The 26,494-nt window shown below is 42.8% G+C and overlaps 1 protein-coding gene across 1 annotated transcript in view; it reads right to left on the minus strand.

Moving 5' to 3' along the window:
- LIX1 (limb and CNS expressed 1) overlaps nt 1-21,832 on the minus strand; it is a 34,717-nt gene extending 12,885 nt beyond the window's left edge. Inside the window, exons 1-2 of the mRNA XM_082191500.1 lie at nt 21,151-21,832; nt 9,981-10,144 (exon numbers count right to left, since the gene is read on the minus strand). Of these exons, the coding sequence (XP_082047626.1) occupies nt 9,981-10,144; nt 21,151-21,259 (273 nt within the window). The 5' untranslated portion in view covers nt 21,260-21,832. The remainder of the gene's footprint in view (nt 1-9,980; nt 10,145-21,150) is intronic.
- Nucleotides 21,833-26,494: the final 4,662 nt, after the last annotated feature.

Consider the following 26,494-nt stretch of genomic DNA (forward strand, 5'->3'; position numbering starts at 1 on the left):
ATACCACCATTCCTGAGAGATGAGTCTTCCTGAATTGGATGCTCCCACCCAAGTTTCTGTTGACTTCCCCCCCTTTTTGATTCTACAACCCTCTTTCTTTTGTACAGGCTCAGATTTCCCCCAAATGTTCTTGTCAGCCCCTCTCAAAAAAGGCTATAGCACACAGTGGTGTAGTTAGGTAATTTCAGTCTGTGGACTTAATGCAGGGGTTGCCAACATGGTGCCCATGGGCACAATGATACCCTTGAAGTCTGGCACCAATGAAGCTTCTGAGTCCCTCTACCTCATCCCCTCTTGGCATCAAGATGGTGAGGGTGGTTAGTTTTTCTCCCATGACCTGAAGAAAGTCCCCTGGACCAGACAGAAGGGCTGCATTTGGCTTTCAGGCCCAAGGCTCCTCTCCCCTGGTTTACCAGGACCACCTTAACACAGCAACCCATGGAGAGGAGCTCATACTTACTTTGCTTCTCCTGTGTCCTTTCAGCACCTTTTATGAGGTTTGGCTTAGCATGTCATCTGCACCCAGGATTGTGCTTAAGGCATTTCTTCCTTAACCACCACCTGTAACCATAGGTATAACCTTGGCTACAGAATTGAGCCTCACTGAGCTAAAAAAGCCAGGGAGGAACAAAGCAGGTGTGAGTGAGCTCCTTCACACATAGTTTGACTGACCATGATGTGCCAACAAGGCCCATGTATTGGATGTTTCATATCATCTGTGGGACCCACCTTCTTCTTGGGTTAGAATTCTACTCCTGGCTTCCCAGGCACATGTGGGAACTCTTTGAGTTGTGAGATATGGGATGCTGGAGTAGATTGTCTGATCTATCAGGGCTATTATGTTCTGAAGGGACATTAAACATTTATTGGGTTGTGTTGTGTTTATTATTCCTAGCTTGAAAAGGGTGGGGGAACCTTATGTAAAATTAAATGTCATTTTCCTCTTCAGCAACCATTTTTTAAACTGTATTTTGAGAAGTCCACCTATATCTGCTCATTCCACGAGGAACATAACTCACCAAACTCTTATATTAGTTTCAACCTTCTCTTGTGGGTTAAAATGAATGTTTACTTTTTCAGATTCCAAGACAAAATTCAGACTTGTGTGCTTTTCATAATAAACGTTATAATAGAAACCTATCCAAATAATTTGGATTTAAACAATCTTTGTGAAGATTAAACCTAGTAAAAGGAAAGATAAAAGTAACTATTTATTTTAAGTAAGACCAGCAAAGCTGCAGATCAAAGTCTGAAAGCAAATGGCAAATCTTTGCAGGCCAAGAGATTTACAAATCAGGAATATTTTACTTCTCTTTCTGAAAGTAATAGCAGACAGAAAAGCTTAAGCAAATTGAGAATTATTGTTTAGCTCCTTGACACATGACTTTCTGCTGCAGCCTTCTGTAATTAATTTCCCAAAATATTCCTCTCGCAATATAAATAGTTCATCCTGTGAAAGCAGGACTCATTGGAACTTACAATATGTGAAATGAGCCCTGAAGAGTTTTGTTAAAAGCTCAACCCTTTAATTTTTCTCAGGGCAAAGGTGTCTACAAGGACTGCTCAAACCAAGTGTTAGAAAAAGTATCAGAGCAGGCAACACATAGCTGTGTCCTCCAATGCCTTGCTGTTTTTTGCCTCGCAGCATCTGCCACCTGAGGCAGACACCTCACCCTGCCAACTGGTAGGGCTAGTCCCGATTGGCTCATGTCATGCAATTCACTTTTCATTTATCGGTATATAGTCTCTTGCATTGTAATAATAATAAAAAATAACATTTTTTTATTTATACCCCACCCTCCCCAGACAGAGCCGGGCTCAGGGCGGCCAACACCAATAAAATTACAATAAAAACATAATGGGGGGGGAGAGAACCAATTTAAAATACGGGTTAAAATACAATTTAAAATGCAGCCTCATTTTAATAGTAGCCCATAGATCAAAACCATAAGGGGAGGGAAACATAAGGGTCAGACTGAGTCCAAACCAAAGGCCAGGCGGAACAGCTCTGTCTTGCAGGCTGCGGAAAGATGTCAAGTCCCGCAGGGCCCTAGTCTCTTGTGACACAGCATTCCACCAAGTCGGGGCCAGTACTGAAAAGGCCCTGGCCCTAGTTGAGACCAATCTAACCACCTTGAGACCTGGGACCTCCAAAGTGTTGTCATTTGTGGACCTTAAGGTCCTCTGCAGGGCATACCAGGAGAGGCGGTCCCGTAGGTACATGGGTCCTAGGCCACATAGGGCTTTATTATGTACTCTTTCATAATATGTTCTTCAGACCTTTGCTTCTACCTGACATGCTATTTGGGCAACGGGGTTGCCTTTGCATCTTTCGACATTTTTTTTGTTCCAAAGAGCTTACATGCATCTTAAAACTTTTGCTGTAAACTTCTGGGATCACCCTGACCTAAAATAAATAAGCCCCCAGGATGCTTTTGTTCTGGGATGTTACTTGCCCAATTTGCCTCAGTATTTGCCAGAGCATTCCTTCGTATGTCAAGCTTGGCTCGGTGCCTGCCATGAATGGCATGGCTTGGGAGAAGCCAATCCAAAATCAGTTATGGGATCATTTTGCTGCACTCTGTGCCATTAGGGAGAAATGGAGGGGAAAACTAAGCCTTCTAATTTCTGCAGGGAGAAATGAAGAACGAAAGACCGCAGAAGTGAACTTGTTAGTGCACAAGTTATTATGGGAGTAGATTTGGCAGGAGATATTTTATCAAATGCACACACGTTGAGTAAACAAGCAAAGTAAGGATTTGCTCTCTGGTTTTGAGTGCTTATTTCTCCTCTTCTGTGAGGCCAAGGAAAAAGAAAGATTGGTATGGGGGAGAAGGCAGATAGGTGCACAAACTGAAATAATAATAAAAACCCCCAAACCCCATTATCCTTCTGTGTGGTCTGTGGTCACAATCAAGCCATTGGTTTGCCACTGAGTTTTCAAGCATATCCTTCAACCGGCATTTTAAATTCTGAAGAATAGTTTAAGAGGCAGATTTTTAAATCTGAGGAGAAGTACTGCTGACAGGCTCATCACACATAACCCTCCAATGTAAATTCACACCTTTTAGCTAGTGCTGCTATGCTAGGATAAACATTGCCTACATCACCCAAATCCACTAGAACTGAAGGAGAATTAGCTGGTGCTTAGAGAAGCTGTTGCACAGCAAATGCGGTTTCTCCTAACTCCCTTAAAAAAATCAACACAACTCAGACAATCTGGATACTTCTCTGTAGAGTCTGAAGGATTCTGAGTGAGCTCTGACAGGACCCTCCTTTTAACTTAATGTCAGCACCTTTTCTGCGAGTTCAGAGTAAGTTGCAAAGACCGCTGGAATGTTTCTTTCTGTGCTGCTATTTAATCGCCTTTCTGATAGACATTCTGATTTGGAAATGCACATGGAGTAGGCAAAGTAAACCGATGGAGCATAGAGAGCTTTCTCATGCAAACTTCCCCCAAACAGATACACTTTTATGCACATCAACTGGTTGGAGAACCACACCATAAAATCTGGAGAAGTGAAATGCCTGAATGACGGCTGCTTTTCAGTTTGTATGTAAGATCAAAATTGGTAGGTTCTATTAGAATGAAAACCAAATTTACTTTCTCTTCCATCTTTATGCACAGCATCCACCAGTGTCCCAAATTTCACCCTACCCTGAATTTTGAAGTAATCTTTTGCTTCCATATTGGCCAAACTACCAACACCCACCCCCTGTAAATCTCTGGGAGGAAATACTTCTGTTTACCTGCCTGGTGGTACGCACACAACCGGGCTGGCACTGGTTGTGCCTCCCACAACTGCCCCACTCCGAAGCCTTGCTTACGAAGGCCACAGTTTTGGATCCAGCGTTGCAGCCATGAGAGGGACAGAACGTGCTTTGAGTGTAATGCTTTGAACAGCCTCAAGTTGTATGTATGTATAAATAAACTGTGTATCATAATGACACCACAGCCTCTGCTGTGCCCCATTTCCAAAGGAAACATGAACCCTGGGTAACCTGGAACCCTTGGAATCACAGAGGTGTGGAGATTGAGGTGATGTAACAATATGAAGCTGCCTTATCAGAGTCAGAACATTGTTCCATCTAATTCAGTATTACTGCAGAGTTTGGAAACCTGTAGCCCTCCCCTGACATGGTTGGGCTACAACTCCCATCATTCCTGGCCACCGGCTATGATGGCTGGGTCTGAGAGGAACTGGAGTCTACATAAGGTGGGGAAGGGGGAAGAATAGCTGCCAGTAGACAAGCATCAGCATGTATGAAATTCTTCACACGCACAGATCCCAGGAACAATCTGAGGACACCACAACCAGAAGATTGTGAATGTATTTGGATTAACTGAAAGAAGGTTTAACCCAAGGATGGAAAAACCAGGCAAATTATGTGGTTAAATGATTTCTAACTCCCCCCTCCCCTCGCTTTTGGCTAAAATTGAAAACTATGTGGTCTGAGTTCTGCAATTTAAAGTCCCTATTTATTTTAATCATTGCAGCAGTTTAAGGATGGAATCTAGAGATTAAAGGAAGGGAATGCAAAATATCACTGGATGGAAACAGAAGGCAGAGACTTGGGGGACAACTGCATGCCTTGTAATAGCCAAGGATGTGGTTTCAGGAAGTTACCTAAGGCTACAATGAAGGAGATGAAAACCATATGCTCATATACTTGAGGTGATGATTCTCCATGCCCAGTGAATTAAAGATCTCTGTAAATCACAATAAGCCCAGGTAATGAAATTAGGCTCTTGCCAGGGTGGAAATAAATAATGGCATATTCTGTATTAGAAACCCTATTGCATATCTCAGAAGTTTGCAGAGCTTTATATAAAAGGAGTTAAAAGTACCTAGTTTAAACATAGTTTGTACACCATTTCCTTTTGCAGTTTTGGATGACTCTTCAGAAGGCTGAAAGAGGCTAGGTAGTTTGCAAGTGTGGGAGGATGTGTTGCAGGCAAGGAGAAGGAAAACAACTTAATACAAATGAATAATATTGCAATAACATCCTTGCATTGGGCGATAGTAAAAATGAAACACAGGCCCTTTCTAAAGGTTTATATCAATCACTAGGATTGATAGATAATAGGAACTAGGATATAGATAAGAGTCTGCTGCTGCTTACCTGACATGCGTCTGGTCACAGGAACTGTAATCTGCAGTGAGATACCTCCGTAAATATCTCTTGCAAGATTTGCCTTGTTTTCAGTACACAGATTTATTATTCCATGATAGCTTCACTGTTCTCTCTATTTCTCAGGTGAGCAGTGTGTTTGTTTTCAAATCATGATGTTTTTCTAATGCACAGCAAGATGTCTGAACCTTGAATATACCGCGAACTGGAGGAAAGCATGGCCCTCCCTCACACAGCCAAACGGGGTGGGGAAAATGCTTTTATGTGATTCTGCATTTGGAATGTAATCACCTACATAAATGGGGAATTGCTTGCAATGCTAAGTGAGGTGGTATTTATACATCACAAGTCCTTGTAGTCTATGCATAGCTAAAACATGTTTCTGGGGCCCCAGCAAGCGTTTGCTGGGGGGTGAACCAAGGCACAAAGGCTAGAAGATTCCCCTTACACGCCCCTTTCCTCAATGTCACATCCAATGATATATCCTGGGACTCTCCTAATCCTCTGGAGCAGCTTTTAGGGGGCACAATATCTAGACTTAGCCTAAATCATATGTTTCTTTGACATCCAGCACAGGTGCGTTCAAACTTTGACAAAGTACAGGGGATTTATCTTTACGATAGTATTGGTCAAGTGGTGGTTAAGGCATTCCTCCCCCCCAGCTTAATCCCCATATGTAAAAAATACTTTTTTAAAAAAAGTTATATGGATTCATTTGTTGTTAATTAAAGATGTATTAAACCTATTTCACTATATTGAAATGAATAGTTGGGCAGTGACATTCCTATTGGTAAGAAAAGCAAAAACATCTGCTAGCGTTATGAGTGGGTTGACATCAGAGTTCAAGAAAAGGGGAGCCAGAAATTTATCAGATAGGCCTCAAGTTGCCCTGCTTTGCTGCAACTGGAAAGTAAAGTACTGTTTTCATGAACGGCTGTGCTTGTGACATCCTGATACAAAGGACACCAGGAAAATGTGGATATCTTGATACATACTTCACAAGCACTAAGCCTTCGTGTAGGCCAGAGGATTGCATTATTCCCTGGTAGGGGTGGGGGTGGGGGTGGGTAGCTCAGTACTCACCTGCCTGTGAAAAATCCATTAAATTTCTGCAAAATTAAAATTGCCCACTGCTCAATACTGAAATTGAGCCACAAACACATCGCTGAGCAATGAGCAAATTGAACAAAAATAAAGATGCCAATATCTCAGCCAAAGCAAATAATAAGTTTAAAGGTATTTTATTCTCTATTCTAGAAGAAGCCAGATAGGGTTTGTGACTAGTAGGCTAAGGAAACAGTCAAATATGGTTGTTGGCTGATTGTGCACTTTTTATTTTGTGAATTTTATCTTATAGATGCAAGTTATTAAACTTACCAGAATTTTATGGATGGGAAGCATGCCTCTCAGGTAAAGTATTGTTGCATGCATCCCAAACTCCGAGCTGTAGGCAACTTCAGGGGCTCCTGCGCGTTCAGCACAGAGAGCAAGACCAGCTTCTGTGTCTAACCAGCTTCCAGCTCCAGAGCGGTCTAGACCAGACTAGTTCCTGGCTTGTTGCTGTTCTACCCAGAATATGACACAGCCTCCAGCAAAGGTGAAGGAGGAGAGGCCTATTCCTTCCTAACAGAGCATCACCTGTTGTCATGGCAACACATCCATATGCAATCAGCTCTTCAGATATGAAGAAGGATGCATAGTAGGCTCAGCTAGTGCCATTAACTTAACAAAGTTAAGCACTTCAGTTGTCCCTTCTACTAGAAACTCCCGTCTTACATATACAAAATCACAAGCTTGGTGGAAACCCAAAGACATCATCCAACGTCATCCCCCCATCCTCCACCAGTATTGTCATGAACTGTCAGTATGATGGGGAGCAGGAAGAGGACCCTGACAGGGGATGTAGCCAGGACAGGGATGCACCAGGGCAAGCAGGGGATGGGGAGGTAAGTACTCAAAGGGTGGCAGAGGATGGCAAGGGGACCAGGGTCAATGCACAGGAACCAGAGCAACAGAACCCATCTGCAGAGCCAGAGGGGCCCCTGTTCCCATAAACATGGCAGGCTCTGAGGCATATGAAGCAGCGGGAGTGGTGGTCTAGGAGGCTGAGGCAGGCAAGGCCCACAGCCCAGCTCCCTAGCTGGCTAGGTGGGGCTCTCTAGCTCTGGGAGGAGGGGTGTGATTCCTCAGCTGGACTAGGCTTGGAGCAGGTGAGGGTCACATGCCTCATCCAGCCCAGATGCTGCAACCTGCATGCAAAGTACCAAAGGGAATCAGAGCTGAGGTGCTGTGTCTGCTCAACTGCCCATGTTGATGGATCTTGGTTTGGATGCACCTGGCCCTTGATAGGACTGTGCTTTGAGTTTGACTCTGGACTATATTCTGACTGCTGGACTTCAGACTTGGCTACTTGGATTGACCCTGGACTGTTTCCTGGCCTTTGGACTTTGCTCTTTGCTTGTGTGGCTTGACCATTGGACCTAGACTTTGGACTTGAAATACTGACTTTCTGCCAGGGGTTCGGGACAATTCATTTGGAATCTGTATTAAACATTTCCAGTGCTTGATTCCCTACTCTTTGGAAATTCCTCTCTGCAATTAGACCCATCTGCTCCCTTTTGACGATCTTCTGGGAGGGATCAATTTACAAAAGCTTTTGAGGGACCCATCCAAAGAGAAGATGGGCTCAATCCTATGTAACTTGCCCAATGTTCTCTTGGACAGCTACCACAACTAGAGCTAAGTTGGTATTGATGCACAAGTATTGATAACTGAGGCTGAACATAATGGATGGCCCATATACACAAAAAGCATTAAAAGTGCATTATAAGCTCTTTTGGAATGCACAAGGGAGACATTTATGTGACATGAGTAATAGAAATGATTGCTTATTGACGTATTTGGAAGTGATGGCAAACCAAAGAGAACTATTATGCAGCGATGATGGCATAGAAGATAGTAAGATGTTTTTATAAAAAGCATACAGCAAATTCACCACACCACATTTAACCACAAATTCTCTCTCACATAATATTTTAAGAAGTAAAATAGGGGGGGGGGAACTAACTTTGGCAGCCCAGTCTGACTAGAAGCATTTAAAAATACCTTGCCAGTTCAAGAAATTCTACCCAGTTTGAATTAAATCTGCTCACTGCACTTCTGAGCACTTCCTATGCACACCAGCCACTGAAGTTAGACAGACTCTTGACACTGCCTACATTTCCTCAGACGCTGAAAACATTCTACAGGTTTTCCCAGAAGGGTGGGCAGGATCTGATTTCAGAACTATTTTATCTGTTCTGTTTTTATTGCTTTGTACAATTTCATAATGCTATAACAGTTTATAAATATTCCAGATAAATAAATATTAAAAACAACATACAGAAGGCCTAGAATGAGTAACTGAAGAAAAATGGCAAGGGGCACAGATTTCAAAAGGGGACTTCTCTTGTTAAGAGTTTTCTGTTGTTTGTAAGAGTGGCATTTTTCTTGAAATAGAATGTAGAATTCTCGTTGCTCCCAACATACAGTAACATGGTGTCATGAACTGGCAATATTTCAGGGAGGAGGAAAAGGATGCTGGTGAGCGGTGCAGCTGGGAGTGGGTCACCCAGGAGCAAGGTGGGGATGGGGAAGGAGAGGTTGTAGTAGTAGTAGTAATATTAATAATAGTAGTAATAATAATAACAATTTATTATACCCCGCCCATCTGGCCAGGCCTCCCCAGCTACTCTGGGCGTCTTCCAACAGGATATTAAAAACACAAGAAAACATCAAACATTAAAAACTTCCCCAAATAGGGCTGCCTTCAGATGTCTTCTAAAAGTCAGAAAGTTGTTTATTTCCTTGACATCTGATGGGAGGGTGTTCCACAGGGTGGGCACCACTGCCGAGAAGGCCCTCTGCCTGGTTCCCTGTAACCTTGCTTTTCACAGTGAGGGACCTGCCAGAAGGCCCTCGGTGCCGGACCTCAGTAGAAAATACTCATGGGTGACAGACGATGATGAGGAAGCAAGGGCTAGTGCACAGGAAGCTGAGTAGTGGGACCCCTCACTAGAGAGGCCCCTGTCCCCATGAACACAGCTGGTCCTAAGACGTAGGGAACAGTGGACAGGGCACTCCAGGAAACAGAGGAAGGCCAGGGCCTGCAGCCTAGTTCACTAGCTGGCCAGACAGGGAAGGAGGCATGTGATTCCTCACCTGGGGCAATCTGAAAGCAGGTGAGGGTCACATGCCTCATCAAGCCCAGATGCTGCAATCAGCAGACACAGGATATGAAGGAAGCAGAGCTGAGGTACTGTGTCTGCTCAACTGCCCATGTTGAGGGACCTTGCCTGGGATTCTCCTTGGACCTTCACGGAGGTCCAAGGGTTTCTACCTTGAGATTGACTCTAGACTGTATCCTGACTACTTGGACTGACCCCAGATTGTGTTTCCTGGACTTGGCTTGTGTGACTTGGCTTCTGGACTTGGGACTTTGTCTTGGCACACCATCTGCCAGGTAGGCCAGGGGATCAGGACACAGGGTAATTCAGGGTGGAGACAGATAAGAATTTTTAAAAGAGTTGGAAATTGTTTTAGGGATGCATCATTATCTATAGTATACTCTTGTTTTGTCCCACTGATGCATCTCTTGACAGGAGGTTCCTGAAATGTCGGTGGAGGGGCCCAGACATAATCTGAATGTGTGCATGGTGTGAGGAAAAACTTCCTTTGGTTCCAAACCAACATCATTGGTTGACCCAAAGTTCTAGTGTTATGACAGAGAGAGCGATAGTCATGATGGCAGACTGAATTACTTTCAGCAGAGTCCTTTTTCATTAAAATGCATCAGCGTATATTCTTACCTGAAAGTTACCAAAGCAGCTTCCTCCAGGCAGGGTAACATAACTCACAAATGGAGGCCCAGGAGAATTTAGTGACTCGTAGACCACTGTGCCTTCACTTGAAAACACACCTCTCTGTTTCTGCTTGCTCTCCCAGAATTCCTGAAGCATTGCTACAACATTCACTGCCAAAACAGAGAAATGACAATACATTAGTAATAACCCATGATTCTATATATCTCCATTTGCATGGGAATGAAACTACAACCCTGCATTAAAAAATGATGGATGTCTTTTATAACTTTACACTGATGTCAACATGGGGGGGAAATCTGCAAAGGAAGCCACAGATTAAATTTGGATGTACAATAAATTCATTGTTTTCCAAGGCTGAAGTCTGATGACCTAATCCACAAACCGAAAAGGTCATAGATTTTGGCTGACCAAGACTAGACACAAATGGCCACTTTGTGTTGGCTTCATGGTTAATGAACTAACAATGCATTGCTCCCTTAAACACAGCCCAGTCTCCCTTCCTGGTCTCACTTCTGTTCGAAGAGAAGCAGTGCTGCAATCCTGTCTACAGAGCCCTGCCTAGGATTTATATATAACCCTTTTAAATAACACATTTCTAAGCCTTGTTCAGGTGTTAATAAATATACATCACACATATACAATATCATGAGTGGGAGAAATCAGTCATTGATCTCACCCATGTTGTCCTGATGCCATTCCCATGGTATCCATGTGTTGGAGAAATAAACAGAATGGGTAAACCGATAAACATGTGTAGGCTCTCCTCATGACCTGGAAACTTGCACCAACATGCTCCCAACATGTGGCCAGTGGGACAGGGAGACCTGAGGATGTGATGGTTGGGGTAGAGCCAATGGGTGGAACATCACTGTCCATCTCAGGTGATTTATCATGGAATGGGGAGAGAAGTGGCTTTATTTTCCCATAGGTGTGTGGACTATGAATTCAGCAGCAAATGAGTGGGGCTCCTGCTTCAACAGATAAAGCCAGAGTAGAGAGTAGAGAGGGAGAAGCAATGTGAGCCAGAATCTTGGAGTAGGGAGCCTGGAGTTATGTGACAGAGAAGCAGAGGAGCAGGCAGAGCACAATGTTTGCTGTCTGTTTGAATCCTAGACTGGACCTATGGGAGAAGCAAGACCCTCTTGGGGTGCTAATAATACTGTGAATCCCTCCATCGTAGGCTCAGATTGTATATGTGTGTGTAAATGAACCATATATCATAAATACACTGCAGTCTCTCCTGTGCCTCATTTCCAAAAGGAAACACAGAACCTGGGTGAGTGCCTGGAACCCCCTAGAATCTCACACCACTCAGGGATTGGGGGTTGGCGTGCAACAAAACATTGACTAAAGTCTATTTAAATCTGTGGCACAAATGGGATGGCTTGCCTCTGGCAAATGGCTGATACAGTTAAAGAGGGCAACCTGAGACAATGCCTTGCATGTTGATGAAAAATGTAGCATGTAAAACTACCGGTGGGGAATTAGGTCCCCAGATGCTGCTGAAAACCAAGAAATCTAGCATTATAATTCTTTTTTCCCCAGAAAGGGCTCAATAAGAGCCTTTATTTTGCGTCTTCCTACAAAGTAGTGATTGGCACTCTAGAAATTCTTTTTTTTTTTAATAGACCAGCTATACTGAAAAGCTGCTTTCTATGAGAAGCACAGAATGTAAATATTGAATTGGTCTCTCACTCAAGGACTTCTATGGATGATCTAAGTGGAAAATATAATGGCTCTGTAAAATAATAGGAATAATAAAAACTGATTTGACCGACCTTTCAGAAGGTCATGGAGACCCCTTTCCCCAATTAAACCAAAACTTTAAATGGAAAACAGATGGTTATCTCAATCTGTGATGGTAGAATTAAGCTTTGACACAAACTGAACAAAGGTGAAAACCCAAGCCACAAAGAACTGAATTGTTTTTTTTCCAAATTAAAGTTGTATTCCTCCCTTGAGACCGGCAGACTTTATTAAATGCTTATTTAATGTGCTCTGCTACTTGCTGTTGATGTCTGAAAGTCATCAAAGCAATCTAGTAGATTGAAGCATGATAGGTGACCTGTTGCTTTTACATTCACCAAAAACTTCCCCTGATATTCTCTCCTTATTCTTCCCCGCCCCCTCCCAGCTTTGACTTCTGATAATATCAGAACTGGTAACATGCCTTAAAGAATTATATCTGATGGAGGGGGGGGGGATTCCCTCCAAACCAAAACTAGTTCAGATTTTTAGATTGGGTCTGTTAAAACAGCACCGGGCCCAGATTTACATCCATCACTCCTCTTTCCCTAATAAGGACACACATACATATGCACACAGGTCTCGTAACAATTCCATTTAAAAGCCATTAAGGGAAAGCTGATATTTAGGTTTTTTGTTTTGTTTTTTTAAAAAAACATGTTAAACCTCAACCGTCTTAAACTATGAGTGTGACAGGAATTGTGGTGGTGATATCAAATTATTATACAAAGGATGTGCATAGGTTACCCATGTCGTGAGCTCAGTGTAACAACGAAGAAAGTAAAATGGAAGCCTGGGCAAAGAGAATGGCCAAGGGCCAGAGCACGTCTATGCTGTGAGTCTGTTCCTAGCTGGTCAACAAGTTTGTGCAGTAGAGGCTGGTCTATGGAGGCTGCCCACATCCAGCCACCACCTGCCTGTCTTCTTCTAACCAGGGCTTTTGTCAGCTGGAACTCACTGGAACTCCGTTCCGGCACCTCTCCATTGCCATTACAGTGGTACCTGAGTCAAAATAAAAAAATTCCTTCCAGTAGCACCTTAAAGACCAACTAAGTTAGTTCTTGGTATGAGCTTTCGTGTGCATGCACACTTCTTCAGATACACTGAAACAGAAGTTGCCAGATCCTTCTATATAGTGAGAAGGTGGGGAGGGGTATTACTCAGAAGGGTGGTGGGAATGGGAGATTGGCAGATAGCTGAGATGAGCCTGTTGACGACTCTTAACGACTGCAATAGGTCTTACAGGAAAAGGCAAGGGGTGAGAAGGTGAAAAATGGCTTAGTCATGTATAATGAGATAAGAATCCAATGTCTCTGTTCAGACCAGTGGTACCTGAGGTTACATACGCTTCAGGTTACAGACTCCACTAACCCAGAAATAGTACCTCAGGTTAAGAACTTTGCTTCAGGATGAGAACAGAAATCATGCTCTGGCGGCCCGGCAGCAGCTGGAGGCCCCATTAGCTAAAGTGGTACCTCAGGTTAAGAACAGTTCAGGTTAAGAACGGACCTCCAGAACGAATTAAGTTCTTAACCCGAGGCACCACTGTGTAAGAGAACAAGGGTCATGGTGAGTTCTGGCACCTCTTTTTCTAGAAAATACTACTGCTTCTAACACATCCACTGTCTGTCAACTTCCTCCCTCCCCCCACCTTAGTCTCAGGGTTGTCCTGAACTCAGCAGGGAAGACGATGGGCACCAAACATTTTGATGTCCTATTATGTCAGCTGTGGGTACCTATTATATCCAGTATTGGCATGAAACATCACAGCACTAAAATCGGAGAAACCCTTCTGCTTGCTCATCAAAAGCCAGCCCTGCAGCTTGTGTAGTTGGGCCACATCCACACACATTTAAAGCACAGGCCTTCCCCTGTGGGAACTGTAGTTTGTTAAAGGTGATGGCAACTGCAGCTGTGTGAGGGATAAACTACAGTTCCCAGGATTCTTTGGGGGAGAATCCATGTGCTTTAAATGTGCTTTGAATGTATGGAGACTTAATCTCCTGCACCCACCTGCGAATGTGTGTCAATAGGAAATATTTTATTTTTAAAAAATGGAAAAAGGAAGTGGTAGGAAGGTGATCACGAGACAACAGGGCATAGGAAATGGTCCACCATGAATGCTCCCCTCCCCACTAACAGGATCAGTTCCATACAAAGAACCTTTGTATTTTTCGATTTAAACAAACAAACTCAGCTTTTGAGCAATAGATACAGTTACGAAGGAAGGCACTAAAACAAGAATGTATCATGCCAAGATTGCAAATAAACAGGACACACAGTGCCCAAAGAACTAGCAGTGCTTTTTATTTTAGAAGAGGATTATCCAAGCAGACGTTTTGCAATCTTCCTGGCAATGTGGAACAGAGCCATAACCCTGGGAATATTTCATTGTCACAAACGATCCGTTTATAAAGAACACACACGGTAAGTATTTCCTGCTTAGTCAGTTTTATACTTTAAAAGGGCTTTCAGAAGAAGAGTTGTTTTAACTAACTTGTCAGACTATTATTAAATAACCATTTGACTGCAGAGAAATATACATTTCATATTTGGGTTTTTTAAGTTGTATTTTTTTTTAAGTAAAAGACTATTTTTTTTTGTCGCAAGGCTACTAAAATTGTCTTCTATTTCCTCAATCAATCTATGACACATAATCAGTAAAACCATATCATTTAAACAAATACCATAACTTATAGGCACACCTTCTTACAGCTGCCTCCCATTAGGGGCTATAATTTAACACACACCTCGACTGAAGCTGTCAAAGTTGGGCTCAGTTTGATACATGCAGATTGTTTAAATGTGTAGAATGAGAAAAAGCAACGCCATGGGGCTGAAATAGTTACGTTACATGGATGTAAGAGATATAATATTAATTTGGTTGCCATGTTGCATTTTATAAATCAAAATGCTGTAAAATGTGCACATGCCTATAACTCTCTCATACTGCGAAGACCATAAGTTGGGCTAATCTATCATTGATATGTCTCCAAGTTTCATGGGACTCAGCTGGGTCCTGTCCCCTCTTGTCGGCTCCTGTTGGGCTTATCTGGTGGTTAACAGGGAGTGCTCTGAGCAACACAGGCCAGCAAGGTCTAAGCTACCAGTTCAACTTCCCACATGCCTTGGAGCAACAGTACACCAGGGGAATTGTGGGAAATGTAAATAGCAACTAGACCAGTTGACCAGTGCTGATCAGAGCACTGGGACAAGAAGAGGAGGAGGAAGAAGTCAAGGGGCAGGGGGTACCCAAGATGGGGCAGAAGTGGGCTCCTACTTGATACTGGGGTCCCAGGAGCTCCCAAAGATGTAGGGGGCCAGCACCACCATGCTGATCTGCATATCATTATGGGACAGCTTTAAGTGGTGCGAGCCTGAAGTTACAAATATACAAAGCAATTGATTGGTGAAGGGTCTGGACAGACTTGCATATGTGGGCCTTGAGACCATAACCACTGTCATAAATTGCCTCACACGTTGCCTCAGTCTCCATGGTACTACTGTATCATGAGTGAGTGTGTGTGTGTGTGTGTGTGTGTGTGTGAGAGAGAGAACTGCTATTTACCCAAAAGACCCTTATTCACCACAACCTAAAATTTCGCATCTATGTGTTCATTACAAGAGTACGACCCTCCATTTGTCTGAATCATCTCTGGTCATATTCTCATCTTTCATTATCGAATCCCTCACTTCATTTCCAAACCATTCTTGCTTAGTTCCATCCCAAGGCCCACCCTTCCCATCTTCACAAGATGAAATATGAACAAGGCACTCCCCAGTTCACAGGTCAATCTCTTAGCCACTCTTAGTTACACAAGCGTTTTGCAAGAGATGCATCCTGAGCACTCTGTGGACAACTCCTGGAGTCCTCAGGTGTCTTTGAAGAGGACTACAGTGGATCTGTGCATTAGAACTGGGTGTACTGCTAAGCTGCTATAAAACGGTGGGAGACAAATTTTAAAGTGATTTAGGGATACTTTTGATGCCTACACTTTCTCATCCCAAACTGCTTTTTTAAAGCTGTCTCTTTCAGTGTCAGGGGGGGCAATAAAACCCCAACGAGGTACAAGAAGAAAGTGGAACCATTCAGCATCTCCCTATTGGCCCACCCTCGTAAGCTTTGCATCTCTCCTCTCATCCCTTTACAGCAGGAATGGGAAATCTGTAGCCTTCCAGCTGTTGCTGGACTCTAGCTTCCATCAGCAGCAGTCAGCATTGCCAATGGTCAGGGGTGATGGGCACTGCAGCCCACAACAAATACTGGAAGACGACAGGTTCCATATCCCTGCTATATATCAATATGGATTCAATTCTGAAACACACACCTGCTACTTACATGTCTAATTTGCTCCTCGAAGAGAAAAGAAGTAGATGCATAGTCATCCTGAGCTTAGAGCAGAGATTCCCAAACTTAGATCTCCAGCTGTTTTTAGACTACAACTCCCATCATCCCTAGCTATCAAGACCACTGGTCAAGGATGATGGGAATTGTAGTCCAAAATTAGCTGAAGACCCAAGTTTGGGAAACACTGGCTTAGAGAATAGTACTGTTTCATCAGATAAGTTTTAGCCCAATAAGAATATGAGAGTACCACTAGAACAGCTGAAACAGTTGCTTAAGATTCCTGATTAATGAAGGCAGTCAAGTGAGGACCAGACTTTACTCCTGGGTTGGAGAACCTGTGTCTCAGGATATTGTTGAACAACAACTCCCAACATTCCTGGCCATTTACCATGCTTGCCCGGGCTGATGGGAGTTGAAGTCCAACAACTTCTGAAGTGCCACAGGTTCTCTAGCCTTGCTCCACTCATTGCCTCTGAACTGATTTCTGAAGCATCCAGTTATGTTTCTACTTTCCTGGCTTTCCCTCTCTGGAGGACTTGAGTTGAGGTCCTGAAGCTTTTCCGCTGCCCTCAGCTTGAGGCAGTTATCAGTGATTTATTCCTAGATAATCCTTTGTGTAGCTGTTGAGCATCAGCGTGTGTTTCCACTTCTCCGTGAGGTCTCCTGGTGGTGGCCTTGAGGATCATGTTATTTCAGAAGGGGATCTTGGCTCCCTGCCTGTGCAGGCCTCTTGCCAAAGACAATTTCAAAACTAGCATTAGGACCCCTGAACAAGGAGTTTCATGTGTCCTGAAATTGGCCCAGGCGCTCTCATTTGTGCATTTCAAGTACTGCTCTGATCCCAAGATGATTAATAAAACAATAAATATGAAGAATGATGGTGGCCATGCTTATTCTAGAAAAATCCATAAAGACTGTGGTCATCAGACTGCCATTTGATGAGGCCATGGATATTTGTTTGTGGTTTTTACAGATTATGTAATTGGCCTACAAACAAGGGTAGACCTGGAATTATTGTAAGGCATAATTCCCTTTCAGTTTGCAGAAAGCCAAACCACTGAGAAATTGAAATAGCCTTTGAGTGGAGGGTTCACAAATTTGTAGGTTTCTAACCTGTTTTTAATTCAGTTACCTCTGGCTGACCTTGGAACAACCTGAGTCAACCGTAACACATAAGCACAAATAGTTTGAAACACTGGAGGAGCACTCTGTCCATGTGTCCCACCTCCCTGTGACAAATGGATCTGGCCTGTGGCCTGTACAGGCCTCTGAAAGGGCTTTCTGAGTAATGTTTTGGGCCTCTTTCTGCTTGAGGGACTATTGCCCCTTGCAGGGGCAGGTTAGTGTTCCACTCTTGCCCCTTTTTACCTCATCTGGGCTGGTTTTGTGATACAAAATACACAGTACATTTTAGCTGCCCCTCCTTTTTCTGTAAAAAAAATGAGGGAACTGCTCATCAGTTGTATTATGCATTTTCTCTCTCATCTCCAAAGTAATTGGCTCAAATAATTCAGAAAAATGCGAAGATTGTAAAGGGCTGATGGTATAACCGCTTTATGATGAAAATAAGCTAAGGGCTGTATCCATTGCTAGTCAATGCCCTGCACATGTCCTTTTTTTATTGCTCACATGATGCTATCAGGGCGGTCACACACAACCCTGCATTCCATACTTTTTGTACCTCCCTGCTGAAATCCCATTACATTTTCAAACCACCAATGCTCTGGGCTTTTTAAATATATATATTGGTCCTGCTTTTGTTGTGCTGTGGTCTTCCAGACAGCAATAATGTGGTAGCACTGGGGAACCATCACAGGAGTAATAAAGCAGAATAAACCCACTACTAAAGGACTATTATTGTGTCAACTACGTAGTGCAGAACACACCTGCCATAAAACACCAGCTGAGTGCCCCTTCCCACTGAAATTGACGGGCACTACTAATTTTGGTCCGTTAATTTCAATGGGTTTACTCTGAGTAGAACTGAGTTGCATATAGCCCCAAGTCCTTTGAGATTCCACAGAATCCATCTTCCCTTTTACTGTTGTCTAAGGATGCTCATGTCATATCTGTAATGCTGCAGCACTGAACAAGTCTTGGCCATGTGGACCTTGGTGGTCAGATCATGTAACTGCGGTATTATCTTTCTTTCAAAATAGCACAACAATGTGCTGCTTGCTTCCTTTATGGCTGGGGTTGGGAACTGTGATCGCCAGTTGTCGTTTGATTCCGGCTTCCATGAGCCTCAGACAGCAGGTCAGGGATGATGGGAATTGTAAGTCCAACAATATCTGGAGGGACACAGGTTCTCTGTTCCCACTTTAAGGGATTTACAGAGCAATCCTACTGCACAAAGCATACTTGGAATTAGTTCCATGGCTATCAAAGGGACTTATTCCCAGGTGATTAGGATAACATAACAACCTAATAATATGTGGTCTTTAGTGGTGATATTCATAGAACTCACATCTTGTTGTTTCTCTCTGGCTTATGGAGCTAGAGAACGCTATTGACCAAGCAAAGCAAGGCTTCTCAATCTGGTTTCCTGTTTGTCACAACATATCTCCCTTAAACATTGATACTGAAACAGCATCTGGTATATGTGTTCAGGGCATTTTAAGTTCAAATATTGGCTTGTTCAAGGCAATTTGACATTTCAAGTTCAGCCTTGGTTATAGTGTGGTGGTGATAATGCCAAGGTTACAGTTTTGATCCTCATATGGTACAGCTGCATATTCCTGCAATGCAAGGAGTTGGACTAGATGATCTTCTGTGTCCTCATAAACTCTGTGACTCTATGAAACTCCAGTTTGACTCCCACGTACATTTCCAAAGGGGCAGAAAATATGCAGAAAAGCAGCATACGATACATCTGCCCTGATCATTAAGATAGTGCCATGTTGTGCGTATGTGATTTTACATAAATCTCTATTTCAAGTTTGACTACTGGTTAGAATGACTCCAGGAAAAGAAACAGTTTGGGAAAGCAAAGGGTTGGCAAATACCATAAATGTAGGAACAAGGATTTAATCCATATAGGACCTTGTATACTGAAACTGCTGGGGAAGTGAATGGGAAATATATGCAGCCTTTGGGATTCATGTAGATAATAGGGGGAATAGAATTCTTCTAAATAAATAACATAGTATATGTATAAATACTACTATTACTACTACTGCTACTAGCCTTCCATATACATTTCTCAAGGTGATGTAGAAAATACAATAAGCACAGCCATAAAACCATTAAAGACAACACAGAAAAGAACAGTAAATTCATGTAAAAAACAAGTCCATACAAACCTATGGCAGACACTTATATTGAAAGTAAGGTTTCTGAAACACTGATTTATTGAAGGTTCATCCTCTTCTGCATTAATGTAGGGACTGATAGCATTCAGCTGGCTAAAGTCTGTTAACAGGATGCAATATATTCAATATATTCTAGTGGAAGAACTATTTTTGTAATGGTTAACCCCACTTTGTGATAAGATTCCATTCAAAATGGTATTCCAGCCCCATGTGCTTTCCTGCTTTATTGTAGCCATTCTTCCAGCCCACAAATCTGTGGGTGGTCACAATAACTTTGTCTGAGAGGCCAGTACATACATTTTCAATCAAAACCTTGTCAGATGATCTTCAGGAATCTGCCACAATGGGAGGGGAGGGGGGAAGTTCCCCACCTTTTCTAGATCGAATCCTTTGTGCTTGTGGGTTGTATCTGCCTCCACAAGGTTTGTTAACTGCTGCTTAACGTGGGACTGATGCAATGGCATTGAGTTTTCCTTCTGGGTGGCCTCAGGAGCTGTATTTGTGTTTATCTGTCTAACTCTTGATTTCTGTCAAACTATGTATGGAATAACTGATACACAACTTTGCTCTCTCTCTCGCCAGCTGCTTATTTAAAGTCATTCATTCCATGCTCCTTTTGAAAGAACGCAAAGGGCTGATGAAGTTGCTAACTCTTACCATAGCTCCGGACAAAGAAATTAAGCAGATACTTTCAAAGAGTGTCTCCCCCATAGTGCCCCAGAGTGTAATATAGATAATAATAAACTTTCTCTGTGAAATGTTGCCCAGCAAAGCCAGCCTAGTGATTTTTCTACAATGTGACTCAGTAATTTAGACTAATATTATAGCTGACAGTTTTCACAAATTATGAAAAAGCAATGAACTGAACAAAAAAACATGCTGATGGAGAAGGTGAGACTACACTATTAGTCTGATTCATCACAATAAATTCTGGGGAATTTTCAAGTTGGTTTCCTCTTTAATATATAAGAATTTTCTCTTAAGCACAGAGCCAAGAGATTTTGGGTTGCATTCTGATGCCCTCTTTTATATGAATTAACACCTTGTCCTATAAAGATCACAGTCTCTGCTTAAAGGCAGCAAATCGAAGCTGTTTTATAATGCAATTGTATGCATGTCTACTCAAAAGTAAGTCCTACTCAGTGCTTACCTGCAGTCAAGTGTGTACAGGATTGCAGTCTGAGACACTGAGAACTTCTTGGAACTTAATTTAAGAGACATTAATACAAATTTTATTGAACAAACAGCCTCAGTATTTATAAATAGGATTGTTTTCAGATGCAGTTTGAAGTGCATGTGACTTATAACTAGCATTATTCCTACAAATAAATAGCACATGAGTTACGATGAAAGAACACATGTAAATTTAGTATATAGGTACAATTGTAAACGGTAAACAGTTTAGCATGTTTTCAGGTAAAACTTTATTAAACATATAATCAAACTCTTCTAGGATTTGAACTGTGTACATATAGTACATTATTCTGTGATTGCAAATATAGTACTCACCCCCCCCCCCCGAGTTTTACTGCTACCCAGCATATCTACTCAGTAGTAAGACCCACTGAGTTCATTTGGGCTTACTCCCATGCCAGTGAGAATCGCAGCACTACCTCTTGCAGGAAAAATATATATTGATAAACATCACACACACAGAGAGAGCAGAGCATTTGTTGGGCTGATCTATAACCTGTTACAGGTTTCTGCCTGACTCAAATGCAAAGTCCAGAAACTTTGTTTTGGTACTTACAGTCTTTAAACGCAAGTGCAGGGTCCCTGTGGGGCAGGACTTGGGAGATTATATGCTGTAGAGATTCCAAGGTTCTGTCCATTTTGGGCTGCCTTCTTGCAGACTGCATCCACAAAGTGTCCACCACATGCCTGAATTCCTCCAGCCCTGTCCTGAATTCATGCAGCTCATTGATGAACTGGATTACCAAAGAATCTCCCTCAGCATCTGCCAATCAGACATTGCCCAGATTCAAAAGACCCTTCAGGGGGTCCTCCTCCCCAGCTCGCTTATCTTTGTTGTAGGCTGAGCTAATTAGCTGGGGAGGCCGGTTGACAGGCTCCTTCCTCCTTGCTTTTTCCTCTGTTAAACACACCCACCTACTGGCTAGCGGGAGAAGCAAAGCATGCGAAAGACATTCCTCTCTTCATCCTGACATTGACTGAAGCTGCTGAAGCAGACAATGTTGGACTTTCTGCTGACTTAATAAGAATTCACCCCCACTGTTTTAAAAAAATAATATTAATTGAGGAAAAGGGAAATGCGAAGATTAATATGGGATAGCTCGACGATGTCTTACTTTATGTACTGCTTGAAGGGCTGTCTGAGGACAACCCTTTATTTGATGAGTTATCTGGTCCAAGTTCTATTTAAAGATAAAGAAGGGAGAGTAGGAGCCTCAAAGTTTCACAGTAGGGATGCGGGTGGTGCTGTGGTCTAAAACCCCTGAGCCTCTTGGGCTTGCTGATCAGAAGGTCAGTGGTTCAAATCCGGGGATTTGCCAGAAGCGGCTTAGTCATGCTGGCCACATGACCTGGTAAAACTGTCAGCGGAAGTGGACAAACACCAGCTCCCTTGGCCTTTAAAGCGAGATGAGCACCGCAATCCCAGTGTCGTTTGCGACTGGACTTAATTGTCAGGGGTTGCCGTTTACCTTCCCACTGGAGCGGTACCTATTTATCTACTTGCACTGGTGACTATGGGGTTGCAGCACTCATCTTGCTTCAGGTCGAGATGAGTCCACAGCTTTCCCTGCCATGTGGCCAGCATGACTAAACTGCTTCTGGTGCAACAGAAACCAGAGCGCATGGAAACGCTGTTTACCTTCCTGCCGAATCGGTACCTATTTATCTACTCGCACTGCATGCTTTTGAACTGCTAGGTGGGCAGGAGCAGGGACCAAGTGACAGGAGCTCACCCCGTCGCAGGGATTCGAACCACTAACCTTTCAATCAGCAAGCCCAAGCGGCACAGTGGCTTAACCCACAGCACCACCTGTGTCTCAATCAATGTCATACTCAGACTAAAAAATGAGTCTACTCTCAATGTGTCATATTTGGATGTCACCCATTATTATAGAGAAGTGAAAAAGCGTAGTTAGGGGGTGGATCAAATTCAAAACGTTATCTTTAATATAATGCTGAAAAACCTACTTCCATGAATGTGATTTCACCCATTTCAACTGTTTTGTGAACTATTACTGTTAGTTCGCATAATGTTATGAGGAAAGTTTTTACTTCTGTTCTAAGGCTGAAATCCCATGCACACATAATTCAGAGGTAAGTCTAGTTCAACTCAGTAGGACTTCTGAGTAAGCGAGCAGCACACAGACAGGACCTGAGAAAATTGCTTTAACTGCCTCCAAATTTGAAATTTGTTCCCCAGTAATGTATATGGAGGTTTACACAAGTCCCTGCCCCAAGCATCTTGTAATCTTAAATTTCATCCATGGGAAAGAGAGCAGAAGGAAAGTGGAAGAAAGGAAGAAGAGAGAGCAATGTGAGCAAATATAGTAGCACGTGCTTACTTAATCCTTGGGTTGTAGACTAAGGCAAAGTAAGCAACATCTGGCCATCCAGATGTTGCGGACTACAACTCCCATAATCGCTGAGCACTGGCCATGTAGTCTGGAGATGTTGGAGGTTGTTGTAGTTCAACAGGTGCAACAACATAAATTGTGTAAAGAAATGTATTATAGCCTGCGTGTAGGGTCACTTCCCCTTATGACAGCTAAGACAACACAAAATGGCTGACCATGCCAAGCCATATCCTGTCCAGACTCTGTGGAAGAGTTAGGAAGCACATAAAACTTTAGGGTAGGGGTTTAGGATGCTGGCTTCCTCCATTCCTGACTACTGACTGAGCTGGCTGGGGCCGATAGATACTGCGAGTCCAACAGAACCCTCCACTTGAGTGCTTGGAGATATTTTTTTAAAATTTTTAAAAACACCTCTCAGGGAACAAAAACATTTCAAATAATCCAAAAAAAATCAAGAGCCATCTTTCAAATCAGTACAATTACATGGACCAACGGGCCTGTATGAGGCTTCCTGACAGACTCTTACCTCTGTATTTTATTTTTTAAAAAACAAATGAGGAAAGAGCTTCTGCCCATCTTGGCAATGTTCACCTCTCTGTAGGGAGGCTTGGTAACATCTGCAGATGGACTATTTCTTAACCAAGGTAAGGAGGGGAAAAAATGACACCTGTTACTGATTTTCAGTTACAAATATCAGCCAGGGTGGTAGGGCAGCAAACGTAGCTGACAGTTTTTATTCCCATATAGCTGAAGGTCAGGTAATATACACAATACTGTATCAGAAGATACAGAAACTTTAGCATTTTTGTGACTCTTGTTTGACCAGTTACGAAAACCCTGTTAAGTGCAGCCATTAAAAATGCATTTGAAGGATGTTGATTAAACAATCCTCCGATACCTGCTAAATATGTGAATTTGTTAGGACTGTCTGGGATGTTATTGACTTAACCTCCCTGTTTCCTCAGGTTCCCAGTAAATAAAGTAAACTTTTGTTTGAATATCCACATATGAAATATAAATGGAACACCGTGGAGTCCAGCCTTTGTATAAACTTCATAGTGACCTCTGATGACTTCAGATATTTCAGGAATTCTACCTCTGTTCTTGTTAAGAGATATATCATGGTACAATGTCAGGGCCGAGTTCCTCCCTTAGCCATTTTTATCCCCAGAGAAATGTATGGTAATCTAAACAAAACCGAAGGTTAAGGACAAGTGGTTACTTATGGCTATGCCTTGGAATGACTTTTATTTTTCAAAAATGCCTTAAATACCTTTGTCTTTATCCCAAAATGAAACAAAGTCTGAAGCATGTGAAATCACATTAACTCAGTCTAATCCCTTGCTGTACTGCTTTGCTTCTCTATCTCCCCATTATTTATCTAAATGTCCTATCTGTACATACACAGCTCAGTGCGCAAGAAGAGGATTGCCATAGGCTGAGGCCGCCTCTTCTTCTTTCTTGGTCTACCAGGATGAATTCCTGGGCATCATTATGTTCATCCAATGGAGCCTCCTTCCCAGGCTCTCAGTGTACTGCCAACTCCTGCTCTTTGAGGGAGCAGCTGATGCATGCAGTGCTTAGAAAACCATGAATTTTCTGGATAAGGGTAAAGGACTCCTGGACGGTTAAGTCCAATCAAAGGCAACTATGGGGCTGCAGTGCTCATTTCACTTTCAGGCTGAGGGAGCCGGCGTTTGTCCAGCTTTCCAGGTCATGTGGCCAGCATGACTAAACCGCTTCTGGCGCAACAGAACACTGTGGTGGAAACCAAGAGAACATGGAAATGCCGTTTACCTTCCCGACGCAGCTGTACCTATTTATCTACTTGTACTGGCGTGCTTTCAAACTGCTAGATTGACAGGAGCTGGGACAGAGCAACAGGAGCTCACCCTATCATGGGGATTCAAACCACTGACCTTCTGATTGCCAAGCCCAAGAGGCTCAGTGGTTTAGACCACAGCGCCACCGCATCCCTACCTGGATAATAGCATGCAAACTGTAGGTGCTCAGCCCAGAGGCAGCACATGTGGCTAAGAGAGAGGCATACAAGGCTCTCTCCACTTCCTGGTATTAAATGTTAATATAAACCGATTCTCTCTTTAAATAAAATAAAAAACCTGTCAATCAAGTATTTATACCCAATGTTCTCAGAGGAGACACCGTGCCCCAAAACTGTGGGGTATTCCCATGTTCCATCGCTTTAGCCTTTTGAATATTTTACTCAAAAGCAACCAAGTCTAATTCTTCTCTTGGACTTGTCTAACGAGTTTCGCAGTTCTTTCGATGCTGGTCCGTGACCTCAGGTGACACGAAAGCTTAACAAGCAACATACAAATTGCTTCCAGGGTCCAGAACCCTGAGAAAAGGCATGGAAGTAGTCAGTCTTGTGAAAATGTGTGGCAGCTGTTTGCATCAGGGGATGACGCAGATGGAAGTAGGCAGGTAATAAGCATACATGTGCAAACTATCTTCTCTTGTGGAAATCTGTTAAAGGTTACTTTCAAGAACGTTAGCATCATCAACCTTTCAGCCCTTCCCCTAATCTTGAAACAGAAACGCATATACCCTATAGTTTTTTTAATAAAAAAAATCCCTGTTCAAACTTTAAAAGCCAACTAGCAAAATCTCTGCAAATATGCTAGGAAGGAAGGAAGTGAACAGAGGGCATGTATATTGAAAGGCTTCAGAGCATCTTTGTTCTGCACGCAAGTCCACAATGTATTTCACAGAACCAGAGTTGGAAGGGACCACAAGGGCCATCTCCTTCAACCCCCTGCAATGCAGGAATCTTTGGGGCAATGTGTACCTTCCCATAAGAAGCTCAGGCTCTCCCCCATTGTACTGCAGTGCTGTATTTCTGTCCCCACTACAGTAAACGGCAATTCGTCATACAGGTATGTGGGGAAAAGTAAAGGGCAACACTTGCGAGCCACCATTGATGCCTTCCAGCTGTACAATTCAGTGATTCCATTTTGGCCTGCAACATTCCCATTTAGGTGGGCAATTAAAATTTTCTTAGGCCACTGGGCTTTTAACCTGTTTTCAGTTCTTGCCTGCTAAATGCTCAGGTTTTTTCTTGGTTGCTGTAATATGCTCTGTTCTTGAATTCTTTTAGAAACAGATAAGCTGTAGTGATCATATTATATATGATCTCTGTCTATGTATGGCTGCTTCACCAATGAGAAAACCATTCCCGCCCCACATTTTTAAGACTTCAGCTGCTATATTAAATACACTCACAGAAACTATCATAAACTGAACTTCCCGAAGATGATTCAAGCTGTAGTGCAGAATAGAAGGAAACATGAATTTAAAAATATGCTGGCCCCAGCTGGCCTGATTATCTTTAAATTTCTGATTTATATGTTATTGTTTTTACAGAAACCACACCTTTTTTGATTTATTTAAAAAGTCTTTTCCCTCCTTTCTGGAGTTCTTAAACTTATCCCATACAGCTTTAGTTGTAACAGTTTTAGATGCCCTCCCTGTGGAACACCCTCCCTTCAGATATCAAGGAGATAAAGAACTACACAACGTATAGAA

This window comes from Podarcis vaucheri, assembly GCF_965113315.1.
Source record: "Podarcis vaucheri genome assembly, chromosome: 11".
In the NCBI taxonomy this organism is placed as follows: domain Eukaryota; kingdom Metazoa; phylum Chordata; class Lepidosauria; order Squamata; family Lacertidae; genus Podarcis; species Podarcis vaucheri.